Source organism: Chlamydotis macqueenii, chromosome 10 (genome assembly GCF_036417535.1).
Source record: "Chlamydotis macqueenii isolate bChlMac1 chromosome 10, bChlMac1.mat, whole genome shotgun sequence".
NCBI lineage: Eukaryota > Metazoa > Chordata > Aves > Otidiformes > Otididae > Chlamydotis > Chlamydotis macqueenii.
The window spans coordinates 21454989-21476812 of NC_141565.1; the positions used below are offsets into that span (position 1 = coordinate 21454989).

At 47.2% G+C, this 21824-nt stretch overlaps 2 protein-coding genes and 1 long non-coding RNA gene across 5 annotated transcripts in view; 2 read left to right on the top strand and 1 right to left on the bottom strand.

Moving 5' to 3' along the window:
* Positions 1-4185, bottom strand: part of SUMF1 (sulfatase modifying factor 1) — a 34480-nt gene extending 30295 nt beyond the window's left edge. Inside the window, exon 1 of the mRNA XM_086755614.1 lies at positions 3967-4185. Coding sequence (XP_086611740.1) covers positions 3967-4185 — 219 coding nt within the window. The remainder of the gene's footprint in view (positions 1-3966) is intronic.
* A 96-nt stretch (positions 4186-4281) lies between these two features.
* LOC147599573 (uncharacterized) lies at positions 4282-7562 on the top strand. 3 transcript variants are annotated; one of them, XR_015259569.1, is made up of 3 exons: positions 4282-4533; positions 5151-5250; positions 7230-7562. It is a non-coding gene; the product is annotated as an uncharacterized LOC147599573 (long non-coding RNA). The 3 variants fall into 3 exon arrangements; XR_015259568.1 differs by lacking the exon at positions 7230-7562 and adding an exon at positions 6277-6560; XR_015259567.1 differs by lacking the exon at positions 7230-7562 and having other exon boundaries at positions 5151-5414.
* Positions 7563-10589: 3027 nt separating this feature from the next.
* ITPR1 (inositol 1,4,5-trisphosphate receptor type 1) overlaps positions 10590-21824 on the top strand; it is a 167873-nt gene continuing 156638 nt past the window's right edge. The window contains exon 1 of the mRNA XM_086756031.1: positions 10590-10712. The gene's annotated coding sequence lies outside the window, so the exon portion shown is untranslated. The remainder of the gene's footprint in view (positions 10713-21824) is intronic.

Genomic DNA, 21824 nt, shown 5'->3' on the forward strand with positions numbered 1-21824 from the left:
ACTCTGTTTCTTAGGAAGGCTTGATGGCTCAATGAAGAATCTGGAGATTATGAAACTGTAAAGTGCTCATTTGTGCACAAGCCTATGCTTGTTTTCATACTAACTACATATGGGTTTTCATTTAATAACAGGCCCGTGCAGCATTTTATTACCAACCGTGCTGCTAACTGGCAGGTAGACACAGCTCCTGCAGCTCTGTGTGCCAGAGATGAGACAAACTTTCAAGTCAGTTATGTTCCACTCCTCTGGAAGACTGGCCTTGGGCAAGAGCCTCAAGCTTCAGAAGTAAAGAATGAGTGACAGAAGAACATCTTAAATATTTCTATAGGATGTTATGATGCCTGCTCAGAACCTGTGCTGGAATGAAGAATGACAGCTCAGGCCATGTAAAATCTTCCCAGACCACATAAAATCTTCCCAACAGGCAAGTGATGTTTCAAGGGCTGACACTAGCCAAGAGCTAGCTTGCCAATAAGTTACCCAACTCATCATCAACAGATGAAAAAATTAGGAAAAAAAATTCCCTCTCCTTTCTTCTCAGCATTCCTGGGCTACTTTCACCCCCTATTTTACACTGAATTCAGCCATCTCATTCCTGCTCTAGCAAGAGTCTGAGGTTTGTGAGTGGGTGAGCCCCAAAAAAGCCAGCCAGCACTGACGTTGGCATCCACTGTGGAAAATAATCCAGCACATCACTGCACCTGGACATACCGTCAGTGATCTGTGAGCACATGCTACTCTGACAAGGAATTCAAGCAGGTGGAGCAGCAACAGAACTTAAAATGAGTAAAGCCAGTCTGAAGAGACAGCAGCATTTTTCTGCGAGGTCTTGGTGTTTGGTATGCAGGAAATTCAAGTCTAATAACAGAAATATTCACTGAGAGAGAAGTTTCCAGAGTAGCACACTTCTAACGCTACTCCAGAAGTGTAGTTTAAGTTCTGACAGAAAAAGCAGCCTGGGTTTTAGATGTACAGGAGTTCAAACAAAATTCCATTGACATACAGTGGAATAACACAGTATGCAACATGTGTATTAGAAGTAGCCAAACTGCAGAAATAGGCTTGTAAAAAACGGAAACTGATGTAACATTATTAGATGAAGAGGTGGGTGCACAGAAGCAAACATCAAATTTGGACATATAGCCATTTTGCAGCACAGCCTAAATTATAGGACCTTGATTCTTCTGTAGTTGGAATTTTTGGGATTTTTTTCTTACTTTACAAGACTCTCTACATAAAGTTGGATGCTTTCACTGAAACAGTTTATCTGCCCACAATGACTCATGAACCAGGAAGACAAAAAGAAAGATTCATTACCTGCCAGATTCTGGAGTTTACTGTTACTTACATTCACATCAGCTATCCAGCACCTTTCCCTGGTCTTAAGAAAATTTGGAGTATTTGACATGACCTTCTACTTCCAGTCTCATTGTTTCTTCTCCACTATAGATCCCTCCTCTTGCTTGAGTCTCTCCCAGCGACACTTAAAATTCACACAGCTTGAAAAAGGCCTGTAAGAAGTGTTACAAAAACTTTTTCCTTTGAACTAACCACATTTGAAGCTAGCTGCATCCTCGTAACTTTTTCTCCACTAAAAAGAATCTGAGCACTTACAGATTGCCTTTAACTGAATCCATAAAAGGGCTTTGGGATAAATTTGCTTACATTTTTTAGGACTTAGGGAATGACAACGTGGTACAAAGTTGTACCACTTCCTTCCTCCCAATCTCTTTCCAACCCACTGTAGCTAAAACAACTCCTTGAAGCAGTCTTCAAAGCAAGATTCAGAGCTCACTAGCAAGCTGCTTCAAAGCATGTGAAAAATTAACTCTTGCTTTACAGCCTAGCATTCATTTCCAAAACCTGAAAAATCTCACTAGATTGCCAGTGTATGTTCAGCTAGGAATGTCCAAAGGCTTCCTTAGGAACCTACTGCTTTTCCAGCCCTCTCACGCAGTCACAACTGAGACTTCTGGCACGTCCACCAATGTTGTGTCCAACACCCGCTACCAAACGTTACTCCACAGGACTATCCTCCCCCACCAAAGCTCATTTCACAGCTCCACCTCCTCTTCGGAACTAGGACCTTCCTTTGACAGCCAGCTTTATGATCACAACGCATCACAGGGTGCAAGGCTCAGATGCCTGATAGCGCTCTTCAGCTGAGAACAGCAGAATACAACACTAAGTGAAGACCAGATCTTCTGCATAGACATCACATCCAGAAACCACTGTTGTATAGTTAATCCAGCAGCTTTAACATTCAGTTTTAAAACACTGTTAGCTAACACAGAGGAACCAATCTCTAATAAATATCAAAGTTGAACTACGGAGGCAGAAAGCCAATAGCAGAGGCTGACAGATGCATCATTTACCGTATTAGGTACAGTGTGGAACAGTAATTGCCTGTATCTTCACATTATTTTTTAGCTAGCGCATGCATTTCACCGTCCTCAGAGCTCAACTTCAACAACAGGAACCGCATTTGCCTATGATTATACTTATGTTGAAAGTATCGTGGTAATGTAGAGCAGACCCACTAAAGTACGACGTTCCTGTTTCTTAAGATGTAATAGAAATAATTCATCTCAGTTGTGGCTCAGCTAGAAGCCAATTTCTTCCCTCACTTCCCTTCCAGTAAAAATGTTTTCCAGCTAAACGTAATCAAGTTATGTTGTGAATACAGCTAAAAATCCAGCAGCAATTAGTTTTCATTATCCTCTCTTGGAGTTGCCAGCTTCCTGCCATAAAGTAGGAGTCAAATGATTTTTTTCACCCTACAGGAAGACCCACAGTGAGGTGCCAAAATTTATTACATTAGTGACACATAGCCCAAGTGCACTGCGTATTATTTAATTCCTACTCTTTAAATATCCTCAAGTTTCTCAAGCGCAGCCTGCAGTAAAGCTGCGATCACCACTGTTCATCCTTCCCTTTCCCTGCGTGGCACGGGCTTTCCCCAGGCTGACACAGCGTCTCAGGGTCCCAATACCCAAATCAACTAGAGCAGCTGCCCCTCATGTTTTTACCACTTGCAAGCCACTTCGCACAAGAACAAGACCTAAGTCTGCTGGGGTATAATTTTGTCTGCCAACGTTTACTAGCACCTTTCATGAAATGAAACAGCAACCCCATGTCTAGTAGCTGAAGATATCTCATCCGGTGAGGCATTTGGTCTCCAGTGATACAAGAAGTCTCACGTCCCTTCACTGTGGGCACCATCAGGGCACAGCAGCCCACTTTAAGCTCTGCCTTCATCAGGAAGGCACGCTCAGCTGTGGACAGTGCCTTTCAGAAGGGCAGCAGCAGAAACAGAAAGGAATAAGCAATGAAAGAGACTTGAAGAGAACCTGAAGGGCTATCTAGATATGGAAACATCAGCCATGGCTTTGCTGAAATATACACGAGAGACACAACGCACCGCTTGTTGCTATCAGTGGAACCCAAACCCACACAGGCCTAAAAGAGACGGGTGTTGGAGAAACCAGAGCCGCAGCGGTGCCGGGGTTGGCCCTGACGGAGCCGCCCCCGCCCCGGGCTGCGGGCGGGGGGCACTCTGGCAGCTGCATTCCCGGTGTTTGCCGGTCAGAGGCACGGGGAGGCCTCCCAAAAGAAGCAGCCAGGCTCGGTGTGTCCCGCGGCCGCAGGGAAGGCGCTAGGACACGGGCACCTCCGCTCCTCCCCGTTTTCCGGAGCACCCGAACGGCTCGGGAGGCGCTGGGGCTCCGTGGGGCGGACACGCGAGACGGGACCGGCCCAGCCCCCGTGCCGCAGCCGAGGGTCTCGGGAGCTCTGCCCGAGAGAGCTGCGAAGCGCCTGCGACTCCAGTTCCCGCGCAGCGGCCGGCCCGCCCGCGGCTCCCCCCTGCCCCCCGAGCACCGGCGGGGAGGCCCGGCCGCGCCCACCACCGCCCGGCCCGGCCTCCCGCCTCCCGCCGCTGCGCGCGCGGCTCCTCCCGCCGCTCACCGGCCCGCGCCCGGCGCCGCGGCCACCACCCGCCGCCGCCGCCACCGAGTACCGCCGCGCCGCGGCCTCCCGCCCGCCGTCGCCGCCGCCCCGGCTAGCGCTACACCCGCAGTCCCCGCCGGGAGCTGCCTCGCCGGCGGCCGCGGGCAACAGGAGGATGAGGAGGAGGAGGAGGAAGCGGCAGGACAGCCAAGCGCGGGCTGCCGCGGGCGCAGCCATGTTGGCGCGGGCACCACGTGCCGCCCGCGGTCAGGTGACGAGCCGCGCCTTAAAGGGGCAGTGCCGCGGCCCTGCGGGGAGGGGCGGCCTGTGCTTAGGTGTTCCCTCACCGCCCCTCCCGTCCCAACCTGGGGTGGCATGGGGGGTCCCGCACTGGGACCGCACCGGCAGCGCCTCGGGAGTCCCGCGGAGAGCAGCGTGTGGGGCCGGGCCCAGGCGAAGCGCACGGGCACTCGTGGGGTTGGTGTTTTGTCTCCGACAGGTGCCGAGGGAGCGGGGCGCGCCCGTCAGCGGAGCCTGGGAGGGGCGGCCGTGCTGCCCGAGCCGCTTCTCACCGCCGATCCCGAGGTGGGTATGGAGTGTGCCGTTCCCTTGGCTAAAAATCACCAGGTGCTGGAGCAGATAGGGTCTGGATAAAGCCCCCAGGCCTGTGCGCCTGCAGAGAGCTGCAGCCAGTGCTGGGTGCCTGACGGAGAGCGCTGAATGGACACCGCGTTCAGGTTCATTCAAGATGTGCGTCCAGTCCTTGTTAAGTTAACATTACCAAGAAAAATGTGTACGTGAAATGAGTGCAGGTAGGTCTCAGTTCCCAAAAATAATTTCTTAACTATCAGTATAACCCCTTGATACGACACAGTCGTTGCCTGCTCATTTCACCTACCTGGGAAAAAAATACGGAAATACAGATGCGGCCTGTCAGTACTGCCACTTTGAGATGGCAAAAACGGCAACTAGGGGTCATTATAGTTGACTGATCACGTTCTTTAGCGATATTCCTAGTAAGGGGAAGTTCAAATTGTGTAGGTGCCGCTCAGCAGAAGTGGGGACTGGCCCTTTTGTAAACTCTTGGAGATCATTGTTAGTAGCTTGCACCAAGATAGTGTTCTCCAGGCCTTGGTCTCTGGCTGAGCACATCAGCAATATTAATGTGTGTCTTAAACACTTTCTTTCTTTCTCTTTTGCAGCAAATTGCTGACACGAAACTGCAGCTGAAGGACAGCCAGCAGCATGTAGATAGCACTAATGTCAGAGACGCATACTCGGTGCAGGTCTAAGGCCCAAAAAGTAAGTGCCTTTGCCTGTGTTCAATAGCAGTGTGTAGTGTAAGCATGTGTAGATGCCCTCTTCCAAAGAGAACTCTCATCTCCTCTGTTAATGGAGGATGATGCAACTCAGCATCATTTCAGAATAAGGACTTAGGAAAAAATAAATAAATGGTAAGTTCTTTGGCCGCTTCTGTTTGTGTATCTTATCCTGGAATTTCGATTTTTTCATGCTTGAAGATGGATTTTCCAAGTATGACACAACCAGTCTTTATGGCAAAAACATGGAGGGGGGGAAATACCACTGGAAGGGGAAACCTTTGCTTTTCTTTCCAAGTGAACATCAAATCCTGTTACTGCAGTTTTGGAGGTTTTTTTCAGGAGTTTTCAGTGCAGATGACTGAGAAGCAATTTGGCACAAGCTAGGTGAATGGCAACATACTAGCGGAGAAGCCAAGCAGGTCAAGAATGGAAGTGTACTTTATAGAGGCTTCCTACTTTCCTCTTGAGAGAGGTAGCAATTTGCTGTTAGTAGTGAGAAGTAAATTGCTACCCCACTCTGTGCCAGCTCAGCTGGCTGGAACGTTGTGATCAGAGCAAAGGCTCTTCCCACTCACTGTCCCCCGGCAAAGGAGCTGGGGGAGTAGCAGGTGCACATGCCTGCTTTCTTGTGTGACATAAATCCAAAGTCCTGCTATCTCATTCGCAGGCAGAAAGGATGCACTGCTTTTGTATTCCCGTGCATGCATGGCACAGCCAAGGTACATAGCCTAAGGCAGATGGTGATCTGCTATCTCTATCCAGAACTGCCAATACTTTCTACATCAGGGAACCAGTGCTGCCCTTCTTTTCCTTCATTTTTTCCTATGGTTTGCTGTAGTAGTTCAAGATTTTGGTGCTCTGTTATGTAAATCTTTGTGGCAGCTTCTGTTCAGGACTGTTAGCAGAATGGATTTTCTTCTGGATCCTCCACTATGCTGAAAAAAAATCTTTACTTCTTCTGTGGGATATTAATTCAAAATATTTAATATATTTTTTCCTTACACAGGACTGTGCAGCAAAAAGAGGCATGACCATAGTGAAGGAGTGGTATTGTTTGTTTGTTTTATATTAGTACTGGAAAGGAACACTACTCAACTGTATTTGCTGTAAAATGACAGTGCTGGGAGTCTTCACAGGAATGCATTTCAATTATCCATCATTAGTCCCTTTTGCCCTGTGGTGTACTTAGAAAAGCAACAGAGTGCAGGAAGACAAATGAATACAAATTTATTAATAAAATCAACCCTTGCTGCTTCGGGGTCAGAAAATGTAAACATTCCTTTTATGTTGAAACAGTGATCTTCATACAATTTCTGTGAAAATGCAAAGTAAATGTAGCTTATTTTCTCCTTCCAAATTTCCAATGCAATTTACTGAAATGACAGCAAAATCAAGGTATCCAAATTCTGCAGTCTTATAGAACTGAAAATAGTCTGTCAGGATAACTACCCCTTATTAAAGCCATGGGATTCTGGCTGTGTAATGGTGGAATTCAAGAAAATCAGCTTGGGACAGTTCTGTGGTGTATCTTGCCCACTCATTCTTCTTGCTCGTTTTCCTAGAATTCTTTTCTGCATCATTTCTGTACTTCCATTGGGAAGGTTTATGCTCCTGTATTCTCTCAGGAGGCAAGATGAAATAATTACAATTACAGTTTGCTTCTGAGCAACATCCAACTTCTAGTTTGTAATCCTGAGGACTTCTGAGAACTTTTGCTGGTGTCATTTATTGATGTCGTTTGTAGTCTTCAGTCATTTGTTCACAGGGAGCTAATCTCTTCCACACAGGGTTTAATTATCCTCTGTCCTTGCACTGAGTACACTATGCTTCAGGATTAAGACACTGATTTCACTGTTACTAAAATATTACAGAAATGAGAGGCTTTTCAGCACTTAGCTGAAAAGCTGAGATGTTGCCTAGCGTTTGTCTCTGTTGTTGGTAGTGCTTTTCGTCTCCTAGTGCTGCAGTGCTGGCGTAGACAGCTCTGACGACAGGAAGCTTTTGTGATCATCTGCCTCATCATGAAGACCAGCGACGAGCAAGATTAGACAGTTTGATCCTTAGAGTCCTGGTGGCTGCCTGGAATATCTTTTGTTCTAATTCTTCTACGGCTGCTGCTTGTGCAGCTGAACCAACAGCAGAGACAAAAAAAAATGTGCAAGCCCACCCAGCATGCTGGAGTGCTTTCCATCCAAAATAGTCCAAAGAAGTCAACAGTTAATTGCGAATTCAGCAGCATAAATCAAGATAATATTGTTCTTATTCTTGGCAAATAAAAGACTTCAAACTTCATCTTAGCATCTTTCAACAATGTTGAATTCACATAATTACTACAAATAAAGTAGTGACGGAGCAGAATAAGGTTCAAAAAGGAGAAAAAGAACAGAGTTCTCCAGTAGCAAAAAAAGAAAAAACGATCTCTTGCAAGGTGTTTTCCTGTGACTGAAATCACTGGTGTGATTGGGCTAAACATCTGTGTTATAGCACTCTGAAGTGATATCTACCAAGTAGAATTTTTTTCACTATTTCCTCTCTAAATTCTTGAACAGCTCTCATTACTTAGACCCTCCTTCTGTAGGCATGTATGATCTAAGCCGAACCCCTTGTTGGCTACTGAGTGAACAGGACTCTGTTTCCCGTCTCAGGGGCTGCCTGCTGCAGTTCACATTATCAACGAAGCAGTTGCTTTAAGACAATAACTCTATTGTACTTCAGAATGTGAAATTTTTCAGTCCCAGATTGCCCTACCATTTAGTCTCTTCTTAAAGCTGTGAAATTATAGGAACCTTAGGAACTTACTGTGCCTGCAGCAGCCTCCCAAAGCAAGTTCCTAAAGAGAAATGGAAATATTTTCCACTGTTGGAAATTTTCATTATTGTCTTGTCTTTGCCAGTACCCCTAGCAAGTTCTTTGCAGTACTTGATCATTTTTCTTGGCTGAAAGGCCTTCAGTAACACAACCTCCACAGCCGCTGAAGAACTGACTCGGACCCAGAAGCAAATGTGGTTCATGAGAGAAAATGCAGCCCTTGATATTCTACCTTCTGGAGAGGCTGCAAGGTCAGAGGACTGATAGGCTGCAGAAGCAGCAGGAGACAAAGGACATGACTGCTGTAGGAGAAGCATGGAGAGATGGATGCAACTCTTCGGACAACAAGCTGAGAATTTGCAGGTTGGGATAGAGCAGAACATCCCCAGGCCTCTTCTGCTGTCTCCTATGCATCCAATATTCACAGAAGTTTATACCGTCAGGTTCAGTGTGGCTGGGGGACCTCTTCATCCTCTTGTCTGTGGAAAATCCTCTAAAACTATGGTTACGTGACGTGCAATTTCTAACATGCTGCTGCTCCTGTTTAGCACTCAGTGATGAAGGCATATCACTAGCATAACCGCTGACGGCGTGCAGTGGGCAAAGCTCTTTGCTACGGGCTCTAGTGACAGTCCTTGTGTCAGTGCCTACACACACCAGATGTTCTAACCATTCACCGTCCTTCAGCCTACCGAACTCATCCAGAGATTAGATTTGATTACAGGAGAATTCATTAGGATTACATAATGGCATTAGGCACCATTACTCTGCCAAATTTCTGATGAGTAATGCCTTGTAGTATTGCAGCATTTATGAAAATCATAGAACTCTTCACTGACCTTCACTTAAGTCCCTAAGTTATGGACTTCAACTTCTGCTTATTCTCACTTGATAGGCATAATTACAGCTCTCTGATGTTATTTTTTTAATGAAGAACCAGTATAATGGTAGGTTGTGTTGAATCAGACCACTGGCTGATCCGGACTTGTTCTATTTCTCCAGTGGTGGAGAGGGAAACAAGCAACGAGCATGGCAGCAGCAGTTTCACAGCATTTCCTGTCCGATATCTGAGGCAGCAGGTAGGCGCGGGTGGAAGTGAGAGGAGGGAGGTGTTTTCTTCACCTTACGCCAATTAAAGTGATGCAGCAGTTCTGCAGCGCAAACATTGCATCCGCTTCAGCCCGGCGCTTTGTGCTGCCAGAGCCACGTGTGCCCTACAGAGGGCATAAGAATTACCATCTAATCATGGACAATACACCTTGAATAATATTTTAAGGACAAATAATTGGATAATGTAATAAATAAAAAGAAATAGTATATATTTTTTATCACTGCTGGTCATTCTGGCTTGTGTTTTCAGTAGAGTCTTTAACGTTAGCAGCATCCCTATGCTGCATACTCTTACCAAAGAGGAAACAAAGTGAAACTCACTACTTCTGAAGTTTTAAACTGTTCTTCTACAAAATAGCTGGTTCACCCCACATTTCTGCACTTCCCTACAGCTGGCTGTTCTCAGCAAAAGGCTCTTAACTTCCGATAGCTGAATTACCCCAGAAGCGAAAGCAGTGTGTGTAAATAAACTTGCAAATCTCAATCTCTTATATTTAAGAGCAAGGGTTTAAGTGTGATCTCTCCGCTATCTTGCACTCCCCAAGCCGTGCTCGCATTTACCATGAGAGAGCTGGGGCTGTTCAGCCTGGAGCAGAGGAGGCTCTGGGGAGACCTTGGAGCGGCCTCCCAGTGCCTAAAGGGGGCTGCATGAAAGACGGGGAGAGACTCTTCAGCAGGGCCTGCTGTGACAGGACAAGGGGACATGGTTTTAAAATAGGACGAGGTAGATGTAGATTAGATATAAGGAAGACGTTTTTTACTCTGAGGGCGATGGAGCACTGGCCCAGGCTGCCCAGAGAGGTGGTGGATGCCCCATCCCTGGAAACATTCCAGGCCAGGTTGACTGGGGCTCTGAGCAACCTGATCTGGTTGGAGATGTCCCTGCTCCTGGCAGGGGAGTTGGGCTGGGTGGGCTTTGAAGGTCCCTTCCAACCCAAACCCTCTGTGACTCTATGATTTCTTTTTCCTGGCTTGATTTTCATGCAGTTTGTGTGGGTGGTAGAACAGTGCCTGTGTGTCCTGTGACTCCTCGGTGGCCGGTGGGCGCTCCGGGAGGGCTGCCCCACCCGTCCCCTCTGCCCACCCGGTGCCGGGGCTCTGCTCGGAGTCCCCTGGACCAAACAGCGTTTCGAGCCCCCAGAACTGGGGCTGCCGCACGTCGGGAACGCGCGGACCTGTCAGAGCCTCGGGACCCCTCGAGGGCCCGGCCCCGCCCGGGGGTCGCTCCCTCCCGCCCTGCCCTTCCCTCGGGGCGCGGCGCGGTGCACGCCGGGAGTTGTAGTCCTGTGGGGCCGCTTCTCGCCGGCAGCGTGGCGCTGCCGGGACTCCGCTACCCAGCGGGCCCCGCGGGGGTATTTAAGGCCGCGGCGGCGAGCTCTGAGGGCAGTAACCATGTGGATGCGCAGCTGAGGCGGCGGCGGGCAGCTGAGCGCAGCCTCCATCCTAACGGGACCGGGCAGCGCCGCGCCGCCGGCATGGGGCTGCCGAGCCGCCGCTAGCCCGCCCCGCCGCCACCGCAGACAGGTAGGGGCGAGGGGTGCAGGCAGGGGAGGGAGGCGGGCAGCCCCCCCGCCCACCCCGCCGCCGCCCGGGCAGCCCCCTTCCCCAGGGGCCGAGCCGGGCTGGGGGAAGCGAGGGCTGCAGGCCGGTGCGGAGGCCGGCCCGGCGGAGCGGTGCTGGGCAGAAATGCCCGGCCGCGGGAGCCCCCAGGGACCTCTCGGCCCGCGGGGAGCGGAGCGCGGTCCCGCAGCGCCTGCCCGCGCCCCGCCGTGCCGGGAGGAGGGGTGAGCGCGGTCGGGGTCGGGGTTCGGCCCCGCTCCCCTCTGCGGAAAGAGCCGGGCCTGGGCCGTGGGACGGCGTCTCCGCTCCAACTTTCTCCCTGTTTTTTCCCTCCCGTACTTGAGGCACAGTTGCGAGGGATGTTCCGCGTTATGTAAACACTGGCGAGCGCTGATGGGGACTTGGCTGTGGGCGATCTTATTCTTAAATGGGCAAAAGCTGGGCCACTGTGGGTGGATGTTTCTGAGGGTCTTGGTAACTGTTCTGACAGGCCAAATATTTTGCTGTTTCCTGGACTACAGCAATTGGACTTCAGCGGGGGGGAAGGGGCACATGTGCATTCCCCACGTCCATGGGATGTGCAATAATTTTTATGTCTTCACGCTAAAAGCTCGGTTATCGCTGGTTGTTTCGGGGCTGAAGGCTGCCTTGTGGCCCCTCCGACTGTGCAGCGTGCCTGTTGCTCCGCAGACCCTTGCTGTGTTCCCCTGGGTGCAGGGGGACTTTGCTGCGGAGCCGCGTGCAGCAGTGGGCTTGATGCAGCGGTGATGGCTTGGGGTCGGGCAGGCTTTGCCCTCCGGTATAAAACCGCTTTGCCCTGTGTGTGTTCAGTCTGGCTCATGGTAGTTTGTGTGAAAAAGCTCCAACAGGTGAAAGGTTTGAAATACTGCATCAAATGCACTCGTGTGTGCCCGCTCGACTGCAGATGGATGGGGCTGTGGTGTTACTGCTCGCAAATCAGGAAGGGAAAACGTGGCTAATACAATCCAGACCCTTGCCTTATGAAGATTTAGTGGCTTGGAGTAGAGTGTGTGTGTGTGGTAGCTGTTTGTTTTATTTATTAATGAGGGCCAGTACCTGTGCATGTGTTTTATTTCTCTAATGTGCACTTTGTTATTTGCTTTTGAGTTTCTTTTCCTGTGCTCGGAAATTTGCTTGGTATCTCAGGACATCCAAACCTGTTGAGCCAGAAGACTCACTGACTCAGAGCCCAGTCCAAAGGCCCACATCTGAATTGCTTTCCTCGCACGGTTCAGCTGCGGGAGTGTGGGATGTGATGTGAAGCCATTATCCATTTATTTCCCTCCGTGGTTTGTCTGTGGTTAAGTTAATGGGCTACCAAGCACTGGATTTTTTGTTTGTTTATTTTCTGACCCTCTACTTCAAGTCAATTTCCTTGCACAGCAAATATTCCAGGTTCTAAATGCTCAGTGGTTTTGCTGGTGTAAGGTTGGTGCCTGAAACAATAACAGTATTGCATGGCATCCTGACTGTAGCAAAGCGTTGATTGTCCGACACTGATTGTTCAGGGAGTGGAGAAAACTGGTGGCATCGATCAGGCCAAAAATTCTGGCCTAACAGGACACTCAGTGAACCGAACTGAGTGCTGTGGAAACCAGCGACTTGAACTGGTGTGAATGTGTAGTGGTCAGTATGTGTAAGCAAAAAAAAGGAGTCATTGTGGAAATGAAAAACCCAGTTCCAGTGTTTTTCAAAACAAGCTGTTGTAGGAGTGCTGTCAAGTAAGCTGTTTGAGCTGATTATTTCTAATATGTTCTTTAAGCCATCTCTTGTTTGTCAGTAATGTTTTTTTTTCTTGTTAAAAAACCTTATTCTACCCTGAGATTAAAGTGTTTGCGTAGATGACTTTTTTTCTCCATCTGCTTGTTTTGCAGCGTTCATCAAGCCTTGAAATGGGGAGTAATCTGGTTTCCCCTTACAGGGGTTCATAAATTAGGAAGTAAACAAGCAGCAAGAGTAACTTTGGTTTGCCTTTGCAATCACGGGGTGGAGCTTAACTGGGAAATAATATGTTTCTCAAGATTTGCTACCTCTGAGCACTGTTGTTGGAGGGTGGACGAGGCCCTACTGAGGAATGCTGAAGGGGTGAGCGCTTGGTTGGTGCATTTCTTCAGCGACCGTTGTTGGAGCTGCAGGTCTGGGTAAGAACAGCGGGATGGAGAGGTACTGGGACTGGTAACAGGGTGGGGGGTGGTGCAAAGGACTGCTGTAGTCTTTGGTTATAAACTAGCGATGTATTGCCATCTTATTCATGGCACCGCCAGTCTTCTCACATCACCTCAACAAATCTGTCTTGGTGTGGGAAAAATTGGGTTCAAGTGAAGAAATAGTCTCGAGTTTTGATAGCTCACAGGTGGCATCATAACAACTTAGAGGGAGACTTGTAAGCCATGATGTCCTGCTGTTGTGTCTAATTTTACAGTGACTCTTCTGGTAAAGGCAATGCTGAATAAGCATTACAGCGTGGCAGTTTGAGAAGATGGCCAGTCACCTGCAAGAGTGGCAGATTTTGCATGAAATATGCAAGCAAGGTTCCAGCTCCTCCAGTACTGTGTGTGTGCGTGCCAGGGGCAAGGTGACAGTCCCAGTGGCTGATCAGATACCTAGTGGTGTGGTCCAGAAGCCCATTCTGGAAGCAGGAGCTCCTATCAGGTGCTTCCTGAAAGGTGAGCTGGTCTCTCCTGATAAATTACTGAAATGGACAGTGTTGAGGTGAAATGTCTTTTTCAGTGCTATAATGCAGGCTTAAAACAGGACCCAGGTGTCTGGAGCCTTTGTCTTCTACCTGCCCTTGATGAAGCAGTCAGACGAGCAGGTGTAGCCCGTTCTGGTTGTTTTGTTGACTGTGCTGTTCCCCCGTGATGCTCTGCATGGTAATTCTTCCATGCTTAGCGTACTCCTTAGGAGTATCTGATGTGTCAAGTTGCAGAGTGTACAGGGAGTCTTTGAGATGTTATTACCCCATAAATATAAGATAGTTGTAGGATTATGTCTTAAAGACGGGAGGAATCTCAAGATCCCGTGGGAGGTGGGATGAGGGTAGTGGCTCTGTAGTAGCTGGTAGACGAGCTGCTCGCCTGCCTGTGGGTGAGTGTGAGGGAAGGCGGCTTCACCAAAGCAGCTTATGGAGACCAGAGGGATTTAGAGCTAGAGAACGGTGTGCTGCTGTAAAGTTATGTAAATATAGCATTTATATCACAATGCGGCAGTGGTATTAATCCAGTTTAGTAAAAATCTGCCTTACAGTACGTTCCAAGTTAGTTTCTTCTGCTGCTGAGGTAGCACCTTCACTAGTTTCTGTTGCTTCAGTAGCCTGGAGCCTTTTTTTCTGCTGCTTTTGTGTGATAGTACAGAAGATGAGCTGGAAGCCACGGAGCAGCTTCCTATAGTGGCCTGCTCTGGTTACAGACAGGTACTGCTTCACTGGGTGCTGTGAGGGAGAAGACCCGAAAAGCCAGCAGGCAGTATCTGTGGGCTGCCAAGCCGGATCCTGTCTGTGTCCACAGCTATTCAAAATGATTCCTGTGCTCTTCCGCTGTGCATCTCCCAGGGGCTGCTGCGGGAGGCAGGATGCCAAACAGCGCAAGCTTTGATCTGGCTCAATATTCCTTTCCGATTTCTGTTCCCAACAGACACTACGAAAGCACTACAGCAGTTACTGCCTGGTTCTCCGCCTCCATGCGGGTGGACGGTGGCTGGGTATGGAGGCAGGACTCTTCCCAGTGGCTGCAGCTGCTCATCAGGTTGGCAGAGGCAGCTGCAGGAAGCCTGTGTCACTCTTGCTTGTTCTGTACTTGTTGAGAAAGTAGATTTCCAAGTCTTCAGAGCAGTTGTGTTTTATGGGACCAAATCCCTTTGGGGAAAAAAAAAATAAAGATAAAATGAAAACTACAGGAACTGCAATTCAAACAAGGGAAGCTGCAAATTTTAGCCGTGGATTCTGAACTCAGAAAAGTTTCATTTTCATAGCTGTAGCTTTGGTTAAGCGTATCAAACCTTAAATTAGAACTTCCTAACGGTGCTGTATTGAGAATAAAATGTGACTTCAGATCTGGCCGAGTTAGCTTTCTAGAGAGAAAAATGCATTAGAAACGTGCACAGAAGCGTACGTTATTTTGCCGATACACGGCTTGCAGCAGCGTAACTGCATCCTCGCATGCCGGAACGCCAATGTGAGGAGTGCTGCAGAAAGCTGAGTGTTCGTACCTCACTGATTATTTGACTGAACTGGTTATCAGAGGATGGTGAATAGCTCTGAGAAAACCGAATGCCAGATGAAGCGAGTTTCTGGGTTAGGTAATGTTTCGGCTTTTGGAGTAATCTGATAGTAAGCTGTACGGAAAGAGGCTTGGATGCTGGATCCAGATGTAATGATGTACGCAAACGGTTCACTCTCTCCTCATCCCTGCAAGATGTCCGCAGGCAGCAGACTGTAATCTCTGTGCGCATACACGTAAGAAATTTCTGATCACAGTAGGCCAAAAAATGGCTACTGCCAAAAGGCTGAAGCTTTTTTTAAGTTCTGGGAATTGTTTAGTAGCAGTTCAGTACAAAACTTCTGCAGACATTTCTTCTGTGCCTTGGCCCATCCTATCCACTTCAGAAATCTGCCAAGAAGTTCTGAAGAAAGACGTTTTGACTGCATCCCAGATATGTTCTGTCTGCATCCCACTTCTCACTCCGAGAAGAGATGCATGGACTCAAAAGCAGATACCTGAGTTGGCTGATGATGCCTGATCTAAAGGGTTAATTGAAAACTTATCTTACGATTAAAATAACTCCACTGTCCTTGGTCACACCTCTGTGTGTAAGGGTTAAGCAAATTCAGTTGCTAATGCTGTGTATCAGATGAGGTGGTATAGTATTTCGAACCTTTGCTTCAGAAGAATGACTTAAGCTTGCTTTCTAGAAAATTACTGTTGGGAGGCCAACACGTACAAGTCAACTTAGGAACTGGAGCCTTCACCTGTAGAGGAGCCCAGCCTGTCGGGCTTTTTTAGATCAGCAGGGCTCAAAGTAGGTCCCCTGGCCACCAGTGGGTCTCCACGCGTGCTCATCATGTGCTGGTAGTGGCTCCTCCTCCTCGACTGCTCATCACAGGCACTTGAGTTTTAGTCTGCAGACCTGGATGCCTGCTGAGGTGTCTAGGAGGGAAGAGCAGCGAGCATACCCTTGTAGGGGTTGCTACATCTGAAGACGAGAGAAGACTTACAAGCCTTCAACAGGAGAGACTTGGTAGTGGAAGAAGAGCGTTAACTTTGTTGCTGGTGGGGACCCAAGGCTACCAGGAGGCATCCAGCAAAGCCCAATCCTGGAAGACGACAGCAGTGCCACCATGGAGGAGAGAGAACCTCCACCAAGGTGCAGTATTGGCGAAGGGAGAAATGGGAAGGGTGAAAGTGTTGGGCAAGCAGGGTCAGAGGGAGATGAGCAGATGCAGACAGATGAAGGCTAGTGAGGCGGACAGACAAGGAAAATACTTTGGTAAATTTAGGGAGTGTTGTATTTGCTAAAGAGTGTGTATCTTGTGAGGGAGAAACCGTGGAGGCTTGATGTGAGGAACGAGGCTGTAGGAGACAGCCCATTCTGTGGCGAAGCCTCAGTAGATAAACAGCCGTGCAAAATGAGATGGAGGCTGTTCTGTACCCTCTTCTTCCCTGGCTATTTTCCTTCCTTGGCCAAACTCCAGCTCTCTTTCCCCATGACATTGGTTGCCCTGGTTCTTCTGGCATGTTCCAGCTCTCTCCTTCTAATAGAAATATGCGGGAAAACAGTGTGCTTGTAGGGCCTCATCCAGAGGCTGACGTCTGAGCTGCCTGCTGCCGTCAGGGTTAGAGCCAGGACGTACCAACTTCAGTAAGTATCAGCTTCAGTAAGTGCTTCTTACTTTTAATGGGATTAAAGAGATGCTGTCAGGTCATACTTGGTTTGAAACAAAAAAAAATGACATTTTTCCCTGACAATGTATCTCTAATAGATTTTCTTTTTTCAGCTTTCTGCAGATGCCTGTCAATAGGAGCTGGCAGTTGCATTTCTTACATCAGTCTGATGGCTGCTGTGTAAGATATCACTGTCAGTGTAACTTCTGCCTAGCACGTTGCTGTGAGTGTGTTACTCCTGACCTGAATTTTCTGTAACTAGCTTGCCTGGTTGCATTGGGCAAATAAAAAAAAAATGCAGGGGCTCTTTTTGAGGAGAAAAGGATGTCATACGTGTTTGTTTTCCTTATTTATTGAGGTTTAAGTTCACGAAATGAGTTACTTGATCTGCTTCTTAAACTGACTTCTGTGTAGTAACTTCTGAATAACTTTGTCATTGGTGTGGTAAAAAAAAAAACCACAATCTATCTGTGGAGTGGCAAATAATAGGAATAGAACATAATTAACATCACCGTCATTTTGCGATATGAATTTATAACCTCTTCCAGCTTCCTTCAAGAAAAGGGGTAAATGTATGCTTGATTAGATGTGCAGAGAGACTGATCTTCCTCCTGGGAGAAGAGGGACGGTGTGGATCGGTGGGTGGGGATTCAGGAGACCTGGATTCAAAGCTGGGCTGTGAGTCCGACCCACTGTGTGTCCTTGAGAAGGACAGAAGGTTGTGCTGCTCCCTCCTTCCTCTCTTCCACACCTTCTGTCTTGCCTGTTCAGACTACGAACTACAGAAAAATCTGCTGTGTTGCAAGCATTAGGAGGAAAAATACTTTCTCTGAGAAAATGCATTTCTCCTCTTTAATCTAACGGTTCATCAAATGGCAATTTGTCGTCAGACAGCAGGCTCCTGGACATGAAAGGTTGTGGTTAAATGGAAAACGAGATCGTGTGGTAGATAAAGGTGCCATGCTGATATTTTTTGAAATGTGTAATCTCTCAAATGTCACTACGCGTGCATAAAATTAGCAGTGCTGAACTCTCTCAAAACTTGACGTGATTCCTGAGCTGCAGGCGTGCGAGCGTGAGGGTCCCAGTGTCCCAGCTGGCCTGGCTATGGCTCCTCTGGGCTGCTGTCATTTTCCCTGTGCTCTGAGCAGCGTTGGTGGCTGAGGAACGGCAGGATTTCACTCTGCTGTTGACTTGGTGCTCAGCTGAGTAGTGAATGAACTTCCCTGAGACGGCCCGCTCGGTACATGGCCCTTACGCAGGTCCCTGTGCTCTGCTACCCAAAATCCGGTGTATTTGTCTTTCCCCGATGCGTGCAAAGAGCTCCTTTTGGATTTGCTAAGTCAGAGGCTTTGCAAACGACAGCGCTCTGTCCTGCAGCCCCAGAAAAGTGATTATTCACTAGATGATATTTTAAATAGAGCACTTCCTTCTGGCTTGGGCTATTTTAATAGGATTCTTTTGAATCTTTCTCACAGCCCTCAGGGAGGAAACCTTCCTTTTTTTATTTGTTGAAATAAGAATAGGAAACATCAGGTTTTGATTTCAATTTTTCACAAGTTAGCTGCACTTATAAAACAGAGACAGAACGCTGGATGGGTGTTATCCAAAAAGCCGTGGAAATCATCAGAGAAGTGTTAGTTAGGAGAAACATTGAATCAAGCCTATATGGATGAATTTTCAGCTAAGTAATCTTGTTATAAAGTTTGGGTTTACCAAATTGTTTAAGCACTGGATATTCACTTAAATCTAGGGAGTCAGGGTTTGAGTGCATTTAAAAAAATGTTAATTTGCTTGACCTAATTGACAGTTATTAAAGACCCAGTTTCATTTGATTCAAACACACTGACATACCCAGTCTCGTGGGCTCTCGGCTGATCAAGTCTCGATGTAATGTTAGTGGTATCTGTTAATTTATGGACGAGTCTTCAAATGCATGGCAATAGCTTATGCCACTGAGCCATCCTTTCTGCGCTTTTTTGTTGTCCTTCTGCCTTTAAACTCTGATCCTCTTTTTGTTAAAAACTGAACCAAAATTAAACTTTCACTGTGTGGTTTCCTGTCTGCAGGAATGAAGCTGAGGCAGTTAAGTACAGTTGGAGATTCTATTCGTACCTAAACAACCGAAATAGTGAAAAAGATCTGATAAAGTGCTGCTCCGATTTCCGTAACAGTACGTATAAAACTACTAGTCTCTAATTGAGCACTGAACCACAGTGAAAATATGATAATGGAGAACTGAGTACATCATGGGACTGCAAGGCACAGCAAGGAGCTTTCTTGCTCAAAACAAACATCATTAGAGCCATCTTAAAAAGATTAAGTCATTTGTATACTGGTTGCTGGAAATCAAACCGTCTGCAGTAAGACATACTTGGTCTCGTTTATTTTACAAATAGGATTTGCAGTCATAGGTTAAAGTATTGAAATCCCACACAAAGTAGACACAGTATCGGTAAAATAGCTTCAGGTTCTTGGAAAAGCCTTTCCGCATTGAATTGCTCGAGATGAAGAATAGCGTACTGCAGAAATCTTGTTACAAACAGTCCCCGTAAGGAGGGACTTCAAAAGGGGGCCTTGACTCTGCTATTCAAGGAAAGCAAGCTTTCAGCATTGCTCTGAAGCCTGTTTTGCTAGCTTAGCATCAAAATACAGATGAGTGATGGATGAAATGTTTACAAAGCAGTTGCGTTTCCTATTCTGAGATCTTCAAACAGCAACTGTCTCATTAAGGTGTTTGATATTTAACAGTCAGTTTGATTTCTAAGTGTTTTCACTGTTAATTCTGCTTTGACTACCACTATGAAACGTGTTTTCTTGAGAAAGTGGATTGAAGTGTCTCAGAGTTGAATTTCAAACTTATACTGGCTTATTCTAGGCCATGGGGCTGAGCATACGATCAGCTTGTGCCCTGACACGTCTGAGTCCTTCAGTCTTCCTGAAAGCCAGTGGGAACACGAGGGAGGGTCTGCAGAACTTCACCTTTGCTCTGGAGAGCAGCAGTAGTGCTGATGGTGAAGGGCTTTGTACAAACCTGGTTAAAGTGCGTAGTTTGCATTTCAAGACGGGTTCTTTTGGCCTTTGCTGTATGAAATGCAGGTTGTTCTGAGGATATGCGCAAGATAATGTATAAGTAGGAAAATAAAAAATGAACCCCGTAATTACAGCACTTTCTGTTCAGTCAGAAGACCAACCTCGTGGTCTTGTGATAGAGATTTGTGTTCACCAAAGCAGGACAGAGAAGGAGGGGGAAGAGAAGTCCTAGAACTCTTGGGGTGAATAGAAAGCTTTCCTGGGTTTAACTCACTGCCTGGCTTTAGCCAGTAATTTTCAGATCCAGTCCTATAGAGCAAAGCTATAAACTGGCAAAGTGGCTGGTAGAGCAGTACCTTGCAATTCGCATGAAATTAGCAGGTTTCTGTGTTTGTTTTTTTGGGGGGATAGCTTCTTAAACAGAGACTTAGTTTTATTTTCCTATGCAGATACTGTATATAAAACAGAGGCACTAACTTTTATATGGATAATATACACGAGGAAGTCATCACCAATGTAATTAGAAGAATTACATCACCAATGTAACTAAAAGAATTCAAGCTGTCAAGGCTTAAAAAATGCTGTAGGATTGTGTTCATCTTTCAGGTATTTTTTTATATTTATGGATAGAGATAGTCTACTTCTCAACATAGAGACCCCTTTTAATTCATGATTCGTTTCTCATCTTGAAAAATTAAGTCTGTCAAAATTAGAGTCTTCAGCTTTGTGGGAAAATAACATTATTTTAAAATCTTGTGTTGCTGCCACCTGAAGTAAGTTTCGTAATAGTTGTTACCTCACTCACTTCTGCTAGATTTCTGTGCTAGTCCCACTGCTGCCATTTCCTTATCAGGGTACTTCATCTCTGCTTTTTCAAGTAAGTTTGCCTAGAAGGAATCTTGTTTTCCTCCCAGTGTTTAAGTGGAAGAGGACGACACTGCTCCGTGGCTGGGAGACTGCTGCGTTAGGATGAGTTAGAATTGGTTTCCTGCAGGACTCCTCTCTTGTGAGGATGTGAGAAGGCCATTAAAACTGGGATTGTGCCTAGCAAGAACTGCAAACGTTTGCTTAGGGCTGTCCCTCCTCCAGTATTAATCGATTCCTCTTGGCACTGGCATATCTAAAATAAATAAATTGCAGAGTAATGGCTGTATTTGTCTACTGAGCACAATTGCTTTTTGAGCAGCGTGATTGTGCTCTTAGCCGTACGAGCCAAGTACAGAGAGCGTGTGTGAGAATCCTCCTACCCTGCGCTTCCAGGGGGCTTCTGGTGCCCATCTCATGTCTTTGGCCAACGCGATCTGGGAGGGGAAGCATCTCCTCCCTGGCCATAGGGACATGCACGGATGCTTTGGCTGCCGTGTCCAGGAGGGAACCTGTTCTCTGAAGTCCCTCTGGCCTCCCTGAGTGATGAACTTCAGATAGATGTGCTGAGATTGGCGGATTTTTAGTGCCTCAACTTACGGGTTCTCAGCTGAAGTTTCCCATAGAGGTATGATTTCAGGGGGATCCACGTGGTCAGCTGGTTTTCAAATTGGGTACCTGAAAGCTTGGCTCTTGAAAACCTTCCAGTTTTACCTTTTGTCTTTGATATCTCATCAGAGGTGGAAAAATAATCAGTTTGTGGTAGCTGATCGTTTAGTGTTTGCAAATAATTGATTAATTAGTGGAGTAATTTTGTTAGGTATCATGAGGAGATACGTGATCCCTCCTTGTGAGGAGAGTATGAAAGCAGCTTTGAAGTAAGCTAAATCAGCTCAGAAATTATTCTCTTTACTTGTAAATCTCGTAAGGAGGCCCGTTGGGTCATTTAGTCCCTCACTCCATCTGTCAGTTCAGCATGTTCCTGAGCACCAGCCAACCTCAGAAACAGCCTCTTTAAAGATAAATGTCAAATGGACTGACTTCTGGTATTCAGTTACTGAAGAACGTAATAGATGTGGACAGTGTTGATGGCACCAGTTTTGACTGTGGGTAAGCCTTAGGATAAATGGGTGTTTTACGAAGAGTCTTGCCCTGAGTCGACTCCAGCAACGCTGGTGGGCAGCAGGAAGCGTGAGGAGCACGGCTCTCCTGTGTGGGAAGAGGGTTCAGCAGTGCCGCGGGCAGCTGGCACCCTGGGGTGCACAGCAGCAGAACTCGA